The 22,324-nt window shown below is 48.1% G+C and overlaps 1 protein-coding gene across 4 annotated transcripts in view; it reads right to left on the bottom strand.

Annotated features, from left to right (window-relative positions):
• Positions 1–22,324, bottom strand: part of LOC144151392 (uncharacterized) — a 458,541-nt gene that overhangs the window by 265,685 nt on the left and 170,532 nt on the right. For all 4 annotated transcript variants that reach the window (XM_077682433.1, XM_077682432.1, XM_077682435.1 and 1 more), the window contains 4 exons: positions 20,330–20,456; positions 18,475–18,606; positions 13,061–13,156; positions 12,862–12,998 (listed from right to left, as the gene is read on the bottom strand). In XM_077682433.1, coding sequence (XP_077538559.1) covers positions 12,862–12,998; positions 13,061–13,156; positions 18,475–18,606; positions 20,330–20,456 — 492 coding nt within the window. The remainder of the gene's footprint in view (positions 1–12,861; positions 12,999–13,060; positions 13,157–18,474; positions 18,607–20,329; positions 20,457–22,324) is intronic.

The raw sequence follows: 22,324 nt of genomic DNA, 5'->3' as shown, positions 1-22,324 counted from the left end.
TGGCTAATAGAAGCAGAAAGCTTTGCTTTGACATTTAAATTGTGTACACATTCACAGCACAGTGCTTGCACCGAACACATTGCAAGTGAACGCTGCCCGAGCTGTTGCGAAGCATGCGGGCATCGGAAACTACCCACAATTAGGACAGACTCTGAGCTGGCCCGGTTTGGTCTCCGTCTCCTCCTGCCAGCCTTAGTGTGTGGCCCCACTCATAGAGTTTCTTACAGTATACACTTACTAAGAAACTCTATGGCCCCACTCTTCGCGGCCGTCTTGCCTTGTCTCTGCTTTCCTCTCTCGGCACAGCCACACCTTCAACTTGGGACCACAATGCTTAAAGGGACACTGAAGGCTGAAGTAAATTTTGTTTCAAGTGGAAGATAACATGTTTCGTAGCTCTCTCGGCTTTTGCTCGACAAACAACGATGCGTTATTTGATGAGTAAACAAGGCTGGCGTTTCTCTCAGACCCCGCTTGTTTCATTTTTTGTGACGTCGCCATCGTCGCGCAAACTATACTCGGGTACAAATTAAAGGGACCTTAAAAGGGTGGAGGAGGAGGAGGAATAACTTTATTTTACGCTGGTTAGGAAAGGGTGTAGTTTGCTTGAGGAGGGGAGGTGGCCCTATTCCAGGGCCCCTGTAGCTCTGGCGGCACTCGTGGCCCGTCGTACCAGCTGTCGCTGATCTTCCGGGTCCGAGCTGAGCAACGCAGCTTTCCACTGCTCAAGGGTTGGGTTGGGTATTCGGGGAATGTTTGGAATTTCGGGGCAGGCCCACGTAATGTGGTAAAGGGAGGCATACTTTGTTGTGCAAGAAGGGCATTTGTTCGAAGGGTGAATTGTAGGATACATGGCGTGGAGCCTTCCTAGGTGCGGGAAGGTGTTTGTTTGTAGTTGACGCCAGAATGTCGCTTCTTCTCTCGTTAAGGATTTGTGCGGAGGAGTGAGTCGTTGGTGCTGTAGAATTGTGTTGTATTGCAGCATTATGGGCTCCTGGTAATTATCCTCCGGTGGCGCCCGGGAGGCATGGGCTCGGGCGACAGCGTTAGCTCGCTGATTGCCACGAAGAGAGTCGTGTCCGGGAGTCCATACTAGTGTAACACTTGGGAGGTGTTCTGGCGCCTTGCTGGCGAGAATGCGGTGCGCTATAGAAGAGACCCCGCCCCTTGCATAGCTCCGGCAGGCGGCCTGGGAGTCGGTGATGACGGGTACGTGTTTTTGGTCTGACGCGCTGGATACTATGGCCATGGCTATAGCTGCCTCTTCTGCCTCTGTTGGGCTGCTTGTGTTGACGGAGGCCGAAGCTATCTCCTGCAGGTCTGGGTCGATGACGGAAATTGCCATCGAGGGCCGATGCGGATACTTGGCTGCATCCGTGAACCTCGAGTCTGAGTGACTGCCGAATATGAACTGAATATATTTGGCTCTCACCGATCTTCTCCCTATATGATGCTCGGGGTGCATGTTCCGAGGTATTGGTGCCACGTTGAGTTTTTCTCTTAGCTCGAGGCGTAAAGTCTCCGTCTTCGCGGTGTGCCCTCCAGCGTTGGTTGAATATCCCAGACGACGGAATACATGTCTGCCGGTAGGAGTGAGCGTGAGACGTTCCCGCTTGGTTATAAGGTGTGCTTCGACATGCTCCTCTATTGTGTTGTAGACGCCTAAGGAGAGGAGCTTTCCAGTTGATGATGATGATTTAGGGTTTTATGGCGCAAGGCCGACGAGGGCAAAGAGCGCCATGACAATGGTGGGATGATATGAGGCAATATTAAAATGGAATCTGTAAAAAATCCACTACATCAAAATTAAACTATGGAAGTTGGTGTATAGGGCCATAATTAAAAGTAAGAAATATTGGTATGCAAGGTGTTGAAAACCCCACAATACCGCTATTGTTTTGTGACGGAACATGAGGCCAAGTGAGATCATGGGGAGTATGTTATGTACTTCAAGAAGACTCTTCTGTAAGAAAACATGGGACTATCTGCTAAAAATAATGAAGGGTGCAAGGGTATGCAATGAGTGTATATTTCTTGAAAGTGACGTTTTCTCTCCGTGTTGCACATCTTGCATTCAATGAGCATGTGCAGAACTGAGAGCTGCCCCCCACACCGATGACAGTGTGGCTTGTTTGCGTCCGTTAAAAGGTATGAGTGTGTGATGTGTGTGTGGCCAATTCTCAATCTGCATAGGGCTACCTCCACAAATCTGTCATGTTTTTCAGCAGGGGGCTTTTCTATTTTGGGTTTAACGACATGTAGTTTTTTCTCTGCTTCTCTGTCCCATTGTTGCTGCCAGTGGTCCCGCAGCTTTCTTTTTACAAAAAGTTTCAGATCTTGATATGGGACCTTGTTTACGTCTATGCTGCTTCGAAGGGCGGCAGCTGCAGCACTACGGTCAGCAGCTTCATTTCCAGGAATGCCGCAGTGGCCAGGAACCCAGCAGACTGTGACAATGAGTTTCAGGCCATAAGCAGAGTGGAGAGCTCTTAAAACACAATTAAAAGTAGGGTTTCTACTCATCTTCCGAGATGAAAGATTTAAGATGACACTGAGAGAGTCTGTGTATATAACTGACTTCTTAACTTTGTTTCGAAGAATTTGGTTCAAAGCCAGTAGAATACCGTGCGCCTCTGCAGTGAATATACTTGTGTTCCTGTTCATTGTTTTGGATATATTAAGTAGGGGGCCATTTGCAGCACAGGATACGGTTGTGGTAGTTTTTGAAGCATCTGTGTAAAATTCAGCTGCCTTGTATTTGTCACGGAGGAACAGAAACTGCTGAGTGATGACAAAGTTTGGTACATTTTTCTTTTGAATTTCTCTAAAGGACATGTCACAGTGAATTGGGAAAGTGTCCCACGGAGCGACCAAATCATGAACTGAGGTACAGTAGACATCAGTGAGAGGAACTTGGAACTCGCTGACGAGGTGTGAAACTGCCAGCGGGAAAGGTGGAGCTATGGATGGTCGGTTTTTAAAGAGATGATCAGTTGTGTTATTTTTCATTATGGTATTCAGAGGGTGTTCCTTCAAAGAAGTCATCTTTGCGGCATACATCAGACCAGTGTAGGCGCGCTGGTACCCTAGAGACCACTGGTTTGATTCGACGTGAAGGGATGGAATAGGACTTGTTCGATATGCCCCTGTGGCCAAGCGAAGCCCCAGGTTTTATACTGGGTCCAACATTTTGAGTGCTGTTTTTGTTGCAGACTGGTATACAATGCAGGCGTAGTCTATTCTTGACCTAACAACACTATTAAGAAGTGCTAGCAGACATTTTGTATCCGTACCCCAGGACTGATGAGATAGTACCTTTAAAATGTTCATTGTTTTCAGGCATTTTACTTTTAGTAATTTAATGTGCGGTAAGAATGTGAGCTTGTGGTCGAGCAAAATACCTAGAAACCTGTGTTCCTTTTTCACTGGTATCGGCTGACCTCCTAACGTGATACAAGGAAGAGGTTGTACACCGCGTATCCTAGAAAAGACAACAACAGCACTTTTATCAGCGTTAAACTTAAAACCATTTCTTTCAGCCCATGTAACCAGCCTGTTGACACTTAATTGGATTTGACGTTCACATATCGACAGATTACAGGATTTAAAGCTAACTTGGATATCGTCAACGTAGGCAGAGTATGAAACAGTCCGGGGCAGCACAGTTTTAAGAGAACTCATTTTAACAATGAACAGTGCACAGCTCAGCACTCCTCCATGGGGTACGCCATTTTCTTGAACAAATGTTCTAGACAGGGCAGTCCCCACACGGACACGAAATGTGCGATCAGACAAATAGTCTTGAATAACATTGAGTATATTGCCACTAAGGCCAAACGACTGCAAGTCCAATAGAATGCCATATCGCCACGTTCTAACGTAGGCTTTCTCCATATCAAAGAATACAGAGAAGCAGTGCTGTTTATGGACAAAAGCGTCTTTAACATACGATTCAAACGCAACCAGATTATCTGTAGTTGATCTCCCAGACCTAAACCCTGCCTGATTTTTGTCTAGAACACCATGAAACTCCAGAAAGTAAAAAAGTCGTCGGTTTATCATTTTTTCCTGCAGCTTACACAAACAGCTGGTCAGGGCAATAGGCCTGTAACTAGCAGCAAAGGATGGTTCTTTCCCCTCTTTTAGAAGAGGTACAACGATTGCCTCTTTCCATGCTTTTGGAAAGCGGCCTTTCTGCCATATTTTGTTAAAGAGAGAGAGTATTGTGTAAAGTGTGTCAATGTTAAGTGCCTGATCATCTCATAGCTGATTCTGTCAGCTCCAGGGGCTGACTTACCACATGTGGACAATGCAGTAATTAGTTCGGGCATCGTAAATGGGGCATTGTATCCTTCATTTGAGCGTTGGTTCACACAAAGGGGCTGGCGCTCAGCTGCTTTCTTGTGCTGGAGAAATGTTTGTGTGTAATGAGAGGAACTGAATACGTGTTCAAAATGTTTGAGAGTATATCATAGATATCGTCAAGGTTGTTCAACAGCCCCCTACAATTCCACTGGATAACACTTTCAGCAGCCATAAATACCAAGAGAAGAGAAATACAGACCATGAGATGTTCTTTTTCCATTAAAAGGGTCATTAGTGAGGGAGTTTTGTTTTTGGGGCCCTTTGAGTAGTTTACTTAGGTCGCCGAGTGAGTTCCCGGTGTAGTGATCTTGGACGACTTTGGTTTGTTTGATTTACCCCGACCAGCGGAACTGCGGCGCTCCTGTTGTGTTTCAGAAGAAGGTGTGCTTGGAGAGACATCCATGGCCTCATCCAAGCTTTCTGAAGGAGAAGTGTCAGTGGAGACACTCTTTGTGCTAGAGGCCGCAGCCACAGCACTGGACATTGCTGCAACAGCAGTGACCGCAGGAACAGCCTTCTGCTGTTTTGCAGATGCCCGGGATGGAGCCAGATCATCACTCATCTGGACTGAGCTCGTGCTTGAGGCCTTAGGCACAGCACCATAGCTCGTGCTGGAGGCCTTAGGCGCAGCACAGGTGGTCGCGCTGGAAGCCTTAGGCACAGCACTAGAGGAGGGTGTAGCAGCAGAAGTCACGGGAGCAACTGTCTGCTGCTGAGCGGGGGGCTGTGGCGGGACCAGGTTGCACTGGGTGCCCGCATCCACCAGACGACGCTCCACCCCCCGGCGAGCAGCGTCTGCGTAACTTCTGCCCGAAAGCAGGGCATGCTTCAGGCGTGCTTGTGCAAAGGTTAGGTTTTCAGTGACTTTGAGTTGAATTATTTCTTTTTCCTTTTTGAATGCGTAGGGGCTTACTGGACAGGATATGAAGGCTGCATGGACGGATTCAGGAAGCGTTGGACGGTTGAAGGTCAGAACAACATGCTTAGTTCGATTTTCCTCACCTGCGCGACGCATGGTGATCCGCCGCACAGCCGTGACGCCCTGGTCCCTCAGTCCTTCAAGCAAATCCTCATCTGTCTCGTGAAGCAGTTCCCTCTCAGAGATCACGCCTTGCGTTGTATTCAGGCTACGATGTGGTGTGACCGTTACTTTGAGTTCAGCCAGGGTGTTCTGTTTAAGTAGGTTCTCACTTTGGATTTTTCGTTGCACCTCTACCAGCAGATCACCAGAGGCTAGTTTCTTAGCTTGGTAATCCCGGCCGACAACGCTTTCAAGGCACTTTGCAATGAGGAAGACAGATTTTTTAGCAAGTGCTGCATTTTCATCTTCAGAGTGGATAACCAGGTATTTTGTGAAAGTTTCACCTTGGGAGACTGGTTTCTGTTGTGTTACCTCGGTGCGGCCCCTTTTAGAAGGCCGATCGGTTTTTTGGGGGGGGATAGAAAAAGCCATATGAGCATGGAATCAATTCGGCGGCAGAGCCGGTCGCCCACCACCGAGCCCAACAAGGGAACGTGACGTTAGAGTACACGCTAACCGTTACCCTGCCGCTATAACCCTATACTTGGTACCAAGGTTGATATCCTTGCACAGGGTTAACCCTTGCCGCCAGGAAAAATGTAGAAATCAGGAAGGAAGGAGATGACAGGACAGGGGTAGCAGAGGAGATAGGAAAGTGAAAGAGTGAAGAGAGGAAAAGGCGACTGGCTGATTTCCCCCGGGCGGGTCAGACCGGGGGTACCGTCTGCGAGAAGCGGGGGCCAAAGTGGAGTGTTGCCGCTGCTGGGGGGCCGTAAAGGTCCAAAACAACCCCAACTTTGGCTCAGCCACCAGGTTCCCCTTTTCCCCGGACACGGCAAAGCCACGCACAGCCGGAACGTGGGTGGGTCCAACCCACATGTGCTCGGGTCCGTGGTGTTGCAAGACACCAAGTGCCTATGGCAGTAGGCACCCCTGCGGAGCTCGGGACCGTGGTGGCGCTACTCACCAAAACACCTTGAGTACACAAGGTGCCCCCTGCGGGGAGGAGCTTTCCAGTTGCCGTGGTGGGTGGTAGACCGAGGGCTTGTTTGTAAGCCTTGCGGAGGACGGTATCAAGCTTGTCCTTTTCGTAATTCTTGATCTGGAGATACGGAGCTGCGTATGCGATCCGGCTGATAATTAGGGGTTCAATAAGTCTCATCACGTCTAATTCCTTGAGCCCGTGATGTCTGTTGGTAATTCGGCCAATCATTCGCATTTTTTGTCCTGCTGATTGTGCGATTCGTTGGATTGTGTATCCGCTCTCTACATTTTGCTGTATATGCAAGCCAAGGATGCGTGCTCGATCGACAATGGGAATCTCTTGCCCGTCCAAACTCAGTCTGATCTGGGGTTTCTCAGATGCAAACCCTCGTCGCCGGCGTTTAACTAGAAGTAATTCTGATTTCTCCGGCGCGCATTGGAGCCCACTCGCTTGTGCGTATTGTTGCACTGTCTGTACGGCGCTTTGCAATTTTTCTTCAATCTCCCCATCCGATCCCGTGTTGGTCCAAATCGTTATATCATCGGCATAAATAGCATGATGGATGCCTTCAATCTCGTGCAGTTTCGATGGGAGCTTCATCATGGCTATATTAAATAGGGTTGGAGAAAGTACGGCGCCTTGTGACGTGCCTTTGTTCGGGGTTCTTATGGTGTCTGTGCGGAGATCTCCGATTCCTATTGTGGCCGTTCGGTTCGTCAGAAAGGATCGGATGAAGTTGTACGTTCGTACGCCACAGTTTGTTTCCATTAGATTTTCGAGGATAGTATGATGGGCTACATTGCCAAAGGCTCCTTTCAGATCTAACGCCAAAATTGCCCTGACGCCGTGTGGAGAGGCCTGCTGGATGACTTCCTCCTTTAGTTGTAGCAGAATGTCTTGGGTTGATAGTTTCGGTCTGAAACCAAACATCGTTTCAGGAAAAAATTCGCGATCTTCCAAGTATGGCTGTAGACGGTTCAGAATTACGTGCTCGAGGAGTTTTCCGAGGCACGACGTGAGAGATATCGGTCTCAAGTTGTCTAGGGTAGGAGGTTTATTCGGCTTCGGGATGAGTACTATGTGGGCGTGTTTCCAATCTTCCGGGAGGGTGCCACATTCCCAGTGTTTGTTGTAAAATTTCGTTAGGGCTTGAACGGAAGAGTCGTCCAGATTTCTTAGGAGTTGGTTCGTAACCTGATCTATGCCCGGAGCTGTGTTGCGGGTGAGAGTGGCACGTGCTTGTTTGATTTCAGCTACCGTTATAGGGCGGTCTAGTAGTTCGTTCGGTTCCCCTGTGTATTCAGGGTGTGTTACATTTTGGATGTGGGAACCTATATATTTCTTAGTAATCGCGTCAAGGATTTCGTCATCAGTTCCCGGGTGTTGATGCACGATGCGCTGAATGGTTTGCTGACGCGCCGAATTGCCCCTGGTCGGATCCAGCAAGTGGCGGAGCAGTGACCATGTTTTTGCTGTGCTCAATGTACCTTGCAGGCCATTGCATAGCTGCTGCCAATTTAGTCTCGTTAACTCTGCGGCATAATTTGCAGCCTCCTCGGTGATTTTGGCTATCCTCAGTTTAAGCTTTCTGTTGTGCCTTTGCCGCTTCCATCTTTTGCTCAGACATCTCCTTGCATCCCACAGGTGTAGGAGGTGCGACTCTGCCGCAGGTGCATCTGTAGTTAGAGCAACTTCTGTGGTGCAGGTTTTTACGTCCGCGTGTATCTGGGCAATCCAATCTTTAATGGATTCTATTTCAGATGTGATGCCATTTCTGGCAGTACGGAAGGAGCGCCAATCTGTAATCTTGGTAGCCCCTATTTTCTTCTTGGTATGGGAGACGGGAAACTGGGTGGCGACAATATAACGATCACTTCCCACTGTTTCTTCGGTATTCTTCCATTCGGCGTATTCTGTGTTCTTAATCAGGACACGTGTCGCTTCCGGTTGACAAAGCGGTTGTGTGTGCTGTCGTCATTTTGACGTTTCATGTCGTTTACGGACACCAGTTCTAAAGTTTGCCTTATTTCTCGTTACTAAAGGCGCATAATTCTTGGCCGGCAATGAAAAACCAGACTAAATGCAGCGGACATGAAAACGTAAGCCTGTCTTTGCTATTCAACAATAATACTGCTTGTAATACACACCCCCTCTGTGATTGGCTGAGAAGGCGTGACGTAATTTAAACAGTTGGCGCGAACGATTACGTCGTGCATTGGCAACTTCAGCCTGCGTAAAAGTGACGTAATGCTACGTAACAGCTTAAAAATGGCGGCTGTTTTTGTCGCAAAATACAAGCAAAATAGGGCAAAAAATTGCCCCGGCTTACGGCGCCGCGAAATGTGCGGCAATTTGCAGCAGGCGCAGTTTCGCATGCGCGCTGTTTAAAGCATGTTTCCTACCGAAACAAATTATAGTTTCAACTGCTTCCAAGTCAGCGATCATGGAGCATACAAATAACGTGCAGTATTTTGCTTTTATGTTTGGCAATAAAATAAAAATTATTTGTTTGGCCTAACCGCGACATAAGAGGGCAGTACGAGCCTCTCCATGACAAAGAGAACCTAATGCATGGCATTTGTCCATACTCGTCCTAGCAAGCTGTTGGGTCACATGATCGAACTCAAGAGAAAAATAACAATGAAAAGTGACTATTTGGTTCATTACAGCGCTGATTGCAGTCGAGCTTGATGAATGAATGAATCGGCGACATCGGTGCGCTCCGCGGTTATCAGGCGTAGCGTTTCGCTGCTCTTATGTGTCATAGATGGGATGGTCGCGGCCGTCTTTTTCTGTGATCACGCCATAAACTTGTAACATAGCAGCATACGATGGCGTGGCGGCAGTGGCGGCAGGGAAGGTGATAACGCAACAAAGCTTGCATTGAAGCAGAGAGTTCAGCTATGTTACTAAAAACGATTGAAAGAAATAAATAGATGCGGTAAAAAAATAGTGTGATGTTCTTTAGCTCGACATCCGCCTTTCGCTCGCTTTTGGATCAACGTTACTCGATCGCCTTGTGGTGTTGGCGCCAAATTTGACCTCCAGAAATGTGTTTTTCTTGTCAGCCTCAGCTACCGTCCTAATTTTTATAGTACATGCCAAGTGTTTTTATATCTTTCTTGCACAATATTTGATACCTTGGTAGCGATCTTAATGAGTGACTCGTCAAATTACACTGCATGTCGTCATAAAAAAACATGGGCGAAATGCCGGCAATTTTTGCAGTCGAGAATAGGGCCCCTGCTCCGTGCTCGCGACATTCTCGCCAGTGTATACGCCTCGAGCTTCGCGATCGCTGCGCCGCCTGCCGCCGCTTCTCCGCGGCGTTGACGGGATTTGCGCTGCGTGGCTGATAGGGGCTCGTGCCGTGTTTTAATTCTGTTTCGCTTCATTTCGCCTTTGCGCGCCCCTTCAAAACTTGTTATGGTGACGTCTATTAGCAAAAAGTACTTTTAGATCACTTAAAAAGCAGCTGCGTTTTCGTAGAGTACGCGATCGCCTGCAAGAGCTACCCGGAGACGCGGTTCTTCGCACTTCGTCGCCGCTCTTCCGGGCGTCGGCGACGGTAGCAGGATATCACCACTGTCACCTCCAAATACGTCAAGCACAAATGTAGCCTCGTTTAGTACTGTAGCCTCGTTTAGACCTGATGCTGGTGCAGTGAGAGGTTAACTTCATTTTGCAGCGTGGAGTGGACAACGAATGCGGCTTCGTTTCGAATATATACGTAGCAGAAAAATATGTTTCGAGGATATGATTATGCAATCCCGGACAATAACCTATGCCTTTTATAAGAATATAAACCATGCGAAAATGTTAAGTATATTCCAAGCCTGTGCGTCGTTAAATATTTGCCCACAGACGCCTTATAGCAACAACCAAGGCAAGTTAATGAAACCACGGAAAAATAAATGCTGTGCAAGTGCGGAAGACACATAATAGCTCTAACGGGAATTAAAAAATAAACAGAGCAGCTTCTGATATGCAAAAGACGTTCGTCGAAACTTACGCCAGGTAAGGTTCACCAGACCAACTATATGCGAAATGCACTGCTATTTCGCGAAACATTGGTGGGGGGCGAGGAGGGGGACGCTGTGCACAAATGCGAAGCGGAATCAAGCAAAGAGCGGAATCAAGCAATGAATGAAGCAATGAGCGGAATCGAAGCAATGAACACACAAATATCTCGCGTTCACTGTCCTTTTCTTTTTCGACTTCAACGAACAGCTGATCGTACGGCGGACGCATTTTTGGAAGTATACCGGGTAAGTAGCTCAACAAGCGATGAAAGGGGTCGTTGGAAGAGTGTGACATGTGATAAGGCTCCCTGGGCCATATGACTATATTTCGAAGAAGCATTTAGTCGCGGACGCGGATTATATTCTAAGCCCGTCTCCGCGCTGCTCGCAGAGGATATGTAGAAGATGAATGTTGGCGGGCGCTCACCTCACTACAAGATGACTCTGTCCCGTGCGGATCCCCGAGTATTTGATTGGAGGGTTTAACGCGCCGACGCAACGCAGGCGATGAGGCGCGCCGTAGTGGAGGGCTCCGGATTAATTTTGACCACCTGGGGTTCTTTACCGTGCGCCGAAATCTCGTACACACGGGCGTTTTTGCTTTTCGCCTCCATCAGAAAAGCGGCCGCCGCGGCCGGGAATCGAACCCGCGACCTCGTGCTCAGCAGCGCAACGCCTTAGCCACTGAGCCACCGCGGCGGGTGCTGATCCCCGAGTATATTATGCATTGTCCATCGTAATTTTGTGGAATTTTCCCGGAATTAACACAGACTGGCTTGGTGATTAATATCAGAGGTATAATATTGGCAAACGTTACTGGCGCGCTGTCAGGTGCTCTGCTGAATATGTAAGCGCACAAAACTGATTTGCATCGTAGTGTATGCCCGTAGCATGAACATCTGAGGAACCAGTGGTAACGGAGACACTGCTAGTAAATTCAGGGCAGTGTAACTACAATCAGCTGCATCATACGCTGGTTCCGCGGCGCTGGCCTGTGACACACACCTGGCGCTTATACAGACCGAATATACCACACTAAGATCGCGTCAGAAACATTTACACTTTCATAAACACACCCCATTTGCGAGCAGAGTGACTGCTCCACAATCAGAGGGATTTTAAACGCCCGAACGGTAAATCTCGGTCTTGAACGTGCCGCAAAAGCAGCGGCGACAGTGGGGTGCGGGACGCGGACTCCCGCGGCTGCTTTCGAAACGGGCCGCTAGGGGGATTTCAGTGGCGCCCCTACAGGCCGCGCTCGAGGCGTCACGTACCCCCACCACGCACGCGCCCATCACCGGTTGCCGGTTTATGCGTGCACATGTTGCAGGTGGAAGCAGAGGGTGTTCATGCCACTACCGATGGCATGCGCGTTGTGCTGGCGGGAAATTTAAACACGGAAGTGTCGCGGTTCGATGTGACCTGTCAGCTATCCTCAATGGTCAAGCGGTTTGGGTTTGGGTTGGTGTGCTAAAGTGACAGTGAGATGCCTACGATGCGGGACAGAAACGGGCAGGCACATGTTTTTCCATTAGAATAAAGCCCGAGTCCTTCGAGGTTTCAACTCCCTGTGGACAGACGCGTGTCGTTCGCTCGGAGGAAGAACAGTGGGAATCGAAGGAGCGTCTGCCGGAACAGAAGCGCGAATGGGTGCGAAAACCACAAAAAACCGCTGCCGCCGGCGTTTCCACCACAAGTTAGAGCTCGCAGAGTATCTGGAAATCTCTCCGGGACTAACAACACCGATGCGAGCCAATAAACGGGCAGGTCCATGTTTCTCAAATAGAATAAATCTCGAGTTCTTCAAAGTTTCATTAGGCTAAGTGCTAATTGTTCGATCAAAATCACAAACGAGCCTGTTTTAATTCGTAAATTTCGTGTACTGCGTCCGGCTTCCCAGGTCATCCTTCTTCAAAGACTCAAGGGGCGCAATTTTTCTTAGCAAATAACACATCGTTGCTCGTCGAACAAAACCGAGGGAGCCACGAAACGTATGGTCTTTCAGTAACAAAATTTTATTCAGCCTGTAGTGTCCCTTTAAGCAACCACAGAAAGTGCCACCCAGTGCTGCTGCAGGATCCCTTAACCGCTTCCCTGTGTCTTGCAAGGGACATTGACACAGAGGTTCCCAGCCTCCGTGCCAGTCAGCTCGAGCGGCAAAATCGAAGCGACCAGCGGAGAACAGCTACGTTAGTTCCATGGCCATGCGACAGCTGCTTGGCAACAACTGTGCTTTTTGTCCTGACGGTGAGTTGGGCCAGTGACGTATAAGAGATGCAAGTGAAACGCCAGTTTCCCGCCACCACAAATCTGCCCTACGTGGTTTTCATCTAAATGAGCAACAAAATGCGCAAATGGAAAGGCTGTTCGCACACTGTCGTGGGTGCAGGCTGTAAGCTAGCTACTGAGTGGGGTTTCAACGAGCAACAGTGCTCGTGCCCTCGGCATGCACCGAGCGAGTGGCTGACCGCAGGGGGTGCGCCCTCTCCCAGCTGGGGAAGGTGTTGGTGGAGAAGCGCGCGTGGACCAGGGCCAGGTACGTCTCGCACTCGGGGTCCTGCAGGTCCACGAAGTAGCGCCACAGCTGCGAGGTCGTCAGCTGGCCCTGCACATGTCAACAGTCGCTGGTCCCTTCCATCTGCTGCTCCCTTCCTGGGCGGCGCTCACCTTGTAGACGATGGTGTCCGCGGACAGGCTGCAGATGTAGTAGCGCAGCTTGGCGCTGGGGATCTTGTGTGAGGAGACCTTCCGGAGGATAAACACCTGCAAGCCGCCAGCCGTTCACCCCGGGGGGACGCCATGTGCACACACAAAAGCTGTGCAACCTAACTTAACAACCTTTTCTCTGCTTGCAGAATTTTTGGGTGAGCACAGAAATTTTACAGGTAATGGTGCGCGTTTGGAGATCCATTACTTGATATAACCTAGACCGTTAGTGGTTATCAGATAACACTTTCAAGACATACAGCTAGGCGGCCACAACATAAAATGGAGCAAGCGAGCGCTGTGCAGAAACTATAGGTCGCAATCGCTGGCGGGGCGCGCTGCCAGCAACTACGTGTGTCGCCTTAGCAACGGGGACACGCGGCCGCCATCATGGCGGCACGGCACACACATCAGGCCGCCACGCTGAGATCAAAAAAGCATTACTTTGTGGAGAAACACGGGTTTATTCCTTTCACTCTAAGCGACGTACCACACGTGGTCTCTCAAGGGCCCGCCGCTGTCACCTGTTCCGCCGCGCATATTCGATTACAGAGGCAGCAGGTATTGCGTATTCGCCATTGGGCGCTCTCGGAGGGACTTGGTTTGGGCGGCCCGCGTAGACAGCGCGCCGCCACCCTGACTTTGGATGCCACCCTGCTTTCGCCCCGTTGGTGTGGGCCGTTGAGTGCCAGCTCACGCTCCTCAGCACGCGTCTGTTGACCACACTGCCTTCCGGCGAACTCCGCAGACTTCGCTCCTCATCACAGCAAGCTCGCCTCTACGCTTCCCCGTTCCTTCCAAGGCTTCTCGTCTCCTGGACGTAGTAGCATGACGCCAGCCAGCCGTGTTCAAGGCGTGTTGGATCAACCACAGTGGAAATACTCTTCTCTACTCTTTCCTAGCCTTTCTATAATCTTTACATTTCTCTATTCTCTATTACATTTCTCTCTTTACATTTCTCTATTACATTGGCTTGTATAGCTTTTTTTGCTTCGTTTGATTGGTTAGCAATTTAAGAACTCCCTGATTGCAATGCACAGGTCGAGCGGTTCACTGGAATTGTCAAAAGCAATTGTCAAATTGTCAAACCAAATTATTATAGAGTACAAACCCAGCGTCTCCAAGCAACCTTATTAGTTTTCGAAAGATCTTCATACGCCCTTAAAATTAAAGGCCGGTGCCACACGAGGTACAAGAAAACCTGGATTGATGAATGGAAAGAGAAATTCCGCTCTTACTGTAAATTATGTAAAAACCTTTATTATTGGCACCAGCGCTCCTATATCGATTCTGTGGAGAGTAGTGCGACTTCTCAGCCTGCAACATTTTTTAGGTACATCCGGTCTCGTCAGAACAACTCATATGATCTAATCTATCTTGTAGATTCCTCTGGGGAAGAAGTTCATAATGTCCCCAACCATTTTGCTCAGCACTTCATACCGCATGCGGCCAGCGAACATATTGAACATAGAAATGAACATATTGTTAAATCGCGTACAAGGCTCTAGCTTAGTGCTTTTAGCCGAGCAGTTGGTTTTGGAGAGTCTAAAGCGCATGATACCTTCATTTTCGTGTGGACCTGACGGAATACCTTCAGTTATTGTCAAAACATACGGCAGCATTTTTGTACCTGTTTTGACTGCGATATTTAACCAGTGTATAAAAACAAGCGTGTTCCCTCGAGTGCGTCTTATTTAAAGTCGGATGCAACAAATCGGATGCAACAAACTACAGAGTAGTTCCTTTCCTCTGTGCTTGTCCCAAGTTGTTTGAGACAGCGCTGTACAAAGTACTGTCAAGTTCTGTACAGAATCTTCTTGTAAGTAGGCAGCACAGCTTTATATCGGGAAGGTCGACAACAACTAATCTCGCCTGCGTCATGGAGCAGGCCTCAGGTGCCGTTTCTGAGAGGGGCCAGCTCGACGTTGTCTACTGTGATCTGAACAAGGCATTTCACGCTGTCTGCCACACGCTGTTACTTAAAAAGCTTTTACAGTCGGGCATTGATACACCACTCGTAGCATTGTTGGGTAGTTATCCAGATAATCGGTTCAGATTTGTTAGCGTTCACGAGTAGACGTCTACTATGTACAGATCAACAAGCAGTGTCCCCCAAGGTTCCGTGTTCGAGCCTCTCTTGTTCTCCATTTCTGTGAATGTTGCGTCAGCCGCAATTAACATGTGTTCTTTCCTGCTCTACGCTGACGACATTAAAATATTCAGACAGATTGAGTCCATAAATGGCTGCATTGCCCTGGAGCAAGATATATCCTCATTTCCTAAGTGGTGCTCAGATGACAGATTAATACTTAACTCTACGAAAACAAAGGTCATGTCTTATAGCAGAAACACGAACCGCACATTATTTTGCTGCAGTATCAACGGCGGTCTCAGCGTGCTTTTCGACAGTGCCTTAACTTTCTCACCTCCTGTCACTCAACTTACTAGGCGGGAGCTTCGCTCTCTTGGGGCTGTATACAGGTTCTCATGAGAATTCCAAATTCCTTACTCATTCCTAAAACTATTCAGAACGCTTTGTATTCCGCAACTAGAATATGCTTCTGTCGTTTGCAATGGAACCTGTAGTCCTAACTGTCAACGTATAGAGAGTGTACAGACCAAATTTTCGTCAATATTTATGAACCGATTTCATTCGGAGCCTCTTTCTATAACTGTTTCTCTAAATTCCCGGCGGACCCACTCAGACCTTCTTTTCTTGCACAAACTGCTTTATGGTATTATATTATGCCCGGAACTGCTTGAATCAATCCGTTTTTGTGTTCCACAAAAAGATACGAGGCTGGCCCACCCTTTTAAAACAGCTGGAGCTCTCAGCACACGTTCTCCTCTTCAAAGACTGCAGAATCTGCATAATGTTCACTCCGAGAAGCACGATATTTTTCACAGTCCCCTTCGGGAGTTTTTGGCCGGGTTGTTAGCAGTGATACACAAGGTTCATTTCATAATTGTAAAAGCGCTACTTGAAAACGACGACGAAAGAAGAAACACAACGCGAAGCGCTTCGTGTTGTGTTTCTTCCTTCGTCGTCATTTTCGAGTAGCACTTTTACAATCATGGATCTGTACCAACAAGATCTTCTAAAGGCAGTTCTAAAATTCTAAAGGCAGTTCTTCTAAAGGAGGTTCTTCTAAAGGTTCATTTAGGCAGTGCTCTCTTGCTTCGCTTATCGTCCTCAGGTGTGCATTGATTTCACCGAGCTTGTTCTTGGTTGTTCGTATTGTGCTGATTTTGCGACTGTAATTATCGTAGAATTTTTCTTTTCCTGTCTTATTTATCATTATAAGTTGCCGTATTAATTTCATGCGTCCATTTTAAACTCAAAATTTACGCTACCCGTATCTTGTTAAGACTTTCTTCTTTTCACTTACCTTTCCTTATCGTTACGACAGAGTCTTTTAATTGAAGGACTCTGGTTACGCTTATTGTAAGATGTCTTTCTGCAAGAGTTTTTATTGATTCCGTAATGTTGGTTATATTACACTATTTTATTTTTATTCTTTTTTGCATTTGTTGTAGTATTGTCTAATTTCATTGCTCACTGATTGTTTATCTGCCAGCTGGTGATGTATTTCATTGTTGCCTTATACCTTCCCTGAGCACGAATTGGTTGTGTAATGTCGGTTGGATTACACTATTTTAATTTTAATCTTCTTTTCCGTTTTTGTAGTTTGTTTTTTCATGCTCATTGACTGTTTATTAGAAAATTGTTGATGTATTTCAGTGGTGCATTTTTTCCTCTCAGTGCGCCAGCACGAAGGCTTCGGCTGTTCCTGGGCACTATAATAAACATTGATTGATTGGCTGATTCATTATTATTATTGCACGGTAATACCAATTTCTGAATTCTATTCTGCTTTGTGTTCTTGGTCCACAATTTCCGAGATATGTTTGCTTGTTCGACACCCCCCCCCCCCTACGTCAGGGTCCTTTAAATGAATAAATGATCATGATGATGATGAAAAAAAACGGTAAAGAATAAGATAATAGGAAAAACATATGACGCAATAGCAACTCCACAGCCACTTTCTGACGAGGCTTGTACGACATCACATGATCTTAGTTGTGCGAATGGCAGCCAACGACAAACGCCACAGCCAAGAATTGACTGTGAAAATGCCTTAAATTCCCTTTGATCACATTGGTTGAATGCCACAGTGCATTCCACACCCTGATAACTGTTTGTAGCGTTCACCCTATTCATCCCTGCAGATGTTGCGCAGTTGAAATTTCTCAATACTTCTTGCGTTTTCTTTTTCCCCTGAGTCGGTTAGAAAAGGTTCTTTCAAATAAAACAAGCTTGTATTTTGTCTTCAGGGCCCCCTGGTTTTAACTTGCCGATAGAACCGTGTACCGTAAGTTCATTCATTGAAAGCCAATTGCCAAACTTCCATAATGGTTGCAGCTGCCCTGTCTCTAGTATACTGGGTGATCAAAGTTAAGTCGACAAGTTTTTTTAAAAATAGGCGCTTAAATTTACGCGAAGACCACCTCTACAGCGAGGTTATGCACCCAGGGGGACACGTAATTAGGAGGTAATTATTGATGTAGGTGGCCTAATTAACTAAAAGTGATTAATTAACTTTTTAGTGGCTACAGTAACCAGGTATGTTTCTATTGGAAAGTTAGACTCAATCATGTTTTTACGCAGTTTCAATTATCAGAATTCTTCTAGCGCATCCGTACTCTGAGATATTGAACTGCGATGTTTAATTGCCGCTCGCATAATTACGCAGGCTAGAAGTCAAGACCGGAGCATAGCTCCTTCCTTTTGTTCTGTGTTTCGATAGCGGTTCCGAGTACTGCAGATTGCTATAACGCCAGCCAAGAATGAATGGGTGCCAGTGATCACTTTTGCCGATGCCTCCACTCCTTTGTTGAACTAAACACCGTAACAGCACGAACGTCACAGAAGGGAGGAGCTTTGCGCCGGTGCAGACTGTCTTGCATGCGTAATCATGCGAACGGCAATTAAACTTCGCCGTTTGATATCTCGTACTACGCAGGCGCTAGAACAATTCTGCTAATTGAAACTGCGTAGAAACATGATTGCAAAAGTTAATTAATCAATTTTAGTTAAATAAGCCTCTGATGTCTATAATTACCTCGTATTTATGTGTCCCCCTGGGCGCATAACCTCACTGTAGGGGTGGTCTTCGCGTAAATCTAAGCGCCTATTTTTTAAAAAACCTGTCGAATTAACTTTGATCACCCTGTATAGTGCCTACATGGCACAAATGCACCTATGGATCTCTCGCAGCTTCTTTAAAGACCTGTTTATGTGGCAACGCGATGCGAGCGGAAATCACTCTTCCCTGACTCGCCCACGGCAGGGAAAACAGGGGGGAGGGGCTCACGTCTCGCTTGAAGCGGTCGCCTTCCTGTCCCCCGGTGGGCACCACAAACACCTGCCGCATGTAGGGCTCCGTGGAGCGGGCCACCGAGCCCAGGCTCATGTCGTCTGTCGGAAGAGTGCGCCAGCACAGCACCTGCGTGCAGGCCACGGGGGAGGAAGAGGGAGCACTCGAGAAAGGATCCCAGCTTTTTGCAAGTATGCGCTATATGCACGCTACCCGCTTCGAGGCAAGGGCTCGTTCGTACGCCGGAACAATTACAAGAACAAAAGAGTGCGCCACCCTGATCAATTCGCAGCGGCACATGCATCCCTGACCCACCATCCCTGTGCACCCACGGGCTTTGCAGCACTCGTCAACGATGTCCGACAAGGTACACTGCTTTCAAGTGGCCACACTCTAATGCTGTGCACGTGGAAGCTTTCAGTAGGTAGCTTTGGGACACCATTTGTCGATCTGTGACATCTTACCCTCACTTGTCAACAGTACTTCCAAGCCTTGAAGGTAACACCCGACATCAAGCCTTACTGAATTCCCAGCCTTCTTGTTGAAACTACGGAAGCACTTCTTGCCCAAGAAGATATGAAGGACTTGTGGCTCTTGGTCCATTGTCCTAAGCAACTTGTAAATGTCACACCCATGTTACTGGAAGAATGGCGCAAATGCAAAAATGCGTCTTCAACGGGGGTAATTAACAAATGCTGCTGTCACTTGAGTAGCTACATAGCTGGTCACAAAATTACGTGCACACGCTCCTTCTGGAACTTGAGTGCCTTGATTTCAGCTAAAATGACAGTTTAATTTTTTTTCCTATTTCCCACCACGAGTTTAATCAGTTTAGGCATGCGGCTCAAGCAATGCATCAATTTCCCTAACGCATCAATTCTAATTGTTCCGAATTGCTAGTTCTTTGAACTTTTCACCCACTGGTTGCCAGAAAATGTTGCACCAGCCCTGCTTCCCCCACCTTCAATAAGTTGTCCTTGCTAAGAGCTTCAATGCCACCCAAACAAAGCCCGCTCAATGGGTTGGTTGAGATGGAGCTTTTGCAGCAGAAAGTCTGCACAAGTGAGTCTGTTTGAAGTGACTTTGTTGCCTAGGACGGGCGTACAGGTTAGGACTGCAAAATTATGCAACGTAAGTTATGCAATTATGCAAGTTATGCAATTATGCAACCGAGGCAGCCCTTTCGCAAATTAATTTGGTAGTTCACTTATATGATGCAAGCTTTTATAGTGACTCTAGGTGTATGCTCAAACTCGCAGCAGAGAATTCAGCATTTACACGGCCAAGAGAAAGTTGACGTACAAAATGTGGGTAAATTCCCATCATTTTGCTTTTAGATGCCCAAAAACATTACTGCATGGTACATGACCACAGTGCTTTCCCGCAGCAGGAATACATTCGAGCACTTCACCAGAGAGTACCTTTCAGCTTTTGCAGCCAGACAATGGTGCCATGGTCCCAGTACAGTTCATTACTCTGGGACCCCTTTCTGTATTGACTATATTCTGGTGATGTACCATTCTGTAACAACAAAAATAAAGTTCTATTCTATTCTATTCCATTCTATGCAAACCTATACGTACATGCATCATTTTTTGCTCAGCTGCGCCCGTTCATTTAGAAGTGACCCAGAGAGCTGTGAGCAGTCTTTTTCTAAGGCACATTAGTATTCTTACGGCGGAGGCCACAATCCTATGGAAGGGTAGTTGTTATTCAGCAAAGCCTACATACCAGACCAGTAAGACCAGACCCACAATTATAAATATACAACTCAACGCTATACACCGTTTGTTCAGTAATCGTTCACACAGCCAGTGGGTCCGAGTTCTTTGGCAAGAGCCGTTGTCCCCACCTTGAGGTTGTTGGCGCGGGCCTCCTCTTCGAACCTCCGCTCGGCCTCGGGGGCCGTCATCTGCTCGAGGAAGCAGACGCCCGTCGCGTAGTGGCCCGCCGGGGGAAGCACCACGTTCAGCTCCTCCCTGAAAGACCAGGCCAAGGCTGGAGGGATTCGCCGCCCCTCACACGGGCCGATAAGTGCAAAAGCACATGGCGGCCCTGGTGGCGTCGACTGACGCCCTGACGCTCCTGACTGACTGACTGAAGGTCGCATGGATCGAGTGCCAGTTTTCTCGGTCCTTCAATGTTCCGTTCTAGGGCATCCGGACGCCACGAAGAATAGAAAGCTCGGGTGAATGCAAAATTACGACGCGGAGGCCAAAAAACAGAGCTATAAATACGACACTTATTTTTGCTTTGTAGGCTCAGGTCATGGGCGTCGGCAGGGGGTGCAAAATGGGTCCCGAATCCCCACCCTCTCCCTCCTCGAGACGCCCATGGCTCATGCGGTCAGAAAATTTGGGAAAACATGCAAACAAATTTCTGTTCAACATAACATTTTTATTTGCAGATGTCCTAAATCGGTTGACATTTGCACTGCCAGCTCTAGTTTTCATTTCTGGGCCTAGGGCAGCCCTAAAATTTAGTAGAGCACCGAAAAAAATCAGGGCTGAACGGGTTAATGAGCGTCAGGTTCTTCACTCGCGGCAATGCGAGGACGGTGAGTTCCTTTCCCACACCAAATGCGCGACACTGCAATAGGCGTCGCATTGCGCATGCACTGGTCACTGAAGAGACGCGGGGCACCCTTCAGCACATGGGTCGACAAACAAGCGAATAGCAGGAGTACGTGGCTTTTAGGAATAGTATTAATGCTGCTCACATCCAGCAATCACGGCAAGGCTGGCAGAGCTACCAGAATTCGTCGATTATTCCTCCTCAGGATCAAACGCACCCGACGCAGCACCGCAAGTGCACGACAAGTGATAATCTCGGACTCATTTCGTTTAGAAGTTTATTCAAGACAATATTGCAAAACATCGCCTTAGGGGACATGGCTAAAGGAAAACCTGACGGAGGCCATGCCACCCTCAGCAGCAGTCGGTACGACAAAGCAATAAAAAGTACTAGAAAAATTTACAAAGAAAAGGAGACACTAGCACTAGCAAAAGGAGACACTAGCACACTCACCGCAGACTCCCCCCTCGCCACCCCCCCCCCCCCCCCGAGAAGCATTCATCTCCCAATGGCTCCGCGGAGAATGCGCGGTGAGAAGACCCCACGATTTCTCACAACTCTGAACGCGCGGAATAAACGGAAACACGGCTAGAAAGCTCCACTGCCACTTCCGCGATACCCACACGTATTTGTTTTATCATGGCTACAGTTTTATTAGAAACCATATTTGTTGTTGCCATCAGCGGAAAATCACAAACGAAAATCGCACAAATTATACCGTTTACAGCTCGGCGCCCTGGGCGTGGCCGTATTGGCTGGCGTGACGTCATTTGGCATGGCTGGCCTTTTACAACGCGTTTCTCGCCGTGGAATGCCTCCCAAGTTGAAGAGAGAGGGGGAATGACCCCAGTAGTAAGCCATCGGCGACGTCGCCAATACGCGTCTTCCACAAAGGCGCACTGTCGTCAAGACGGCGGCAGACCGGAGAGAAAGGAAAAGCCCCGTCTCGCGGGAGCCGCTTGCGCTGGGGTGCCGAGCGGCTTACGCTACAGAGGTTCCCTCCCCCCCCTTCCCCCCGTAGATTGCGGAGCTCTTAAAGAAAGGCAGCAGTTACCGGCTGAATGTCTAAAGGTCCGAGTCCACTGGTTATCACTGAAAACGTACGTGAGATGCTGCAACAGAAACCTCCATATGAGCATGCTTGGCGCGGTCGACGGCGACGACTTCTCGTTTGCCCCGCACGTCTATTGTGATGGTCTTGTTATTACGTCCCAAAACTTTGAACGGGCCGTCGTACGGCGGAGCGAGGGGCGGCTTCGTTGCGTCGCGTCGC

Source organism: Haemaphysalis longicornis, unplaced genomic scaffold (genome assembly GCF_048455015.1).
Source record: "Haemaphysalis longicornis isolate Haplotype H1 unplaced genomic scaffold, Haemaphysalis longicornis Haplotype H1 scaffold_9, whole genome shotgun sequence".
NCBI classification, from domain to species: Eukaryota; Metazoa; Arthropoda; class Arachnida; order Ixodida; family Ixodidae; genus Haemaphysalis; species Haemaphysalis longicornis.
This window is presented reverse-complemented; position numbering and strand designations above follow the sequence as displayed.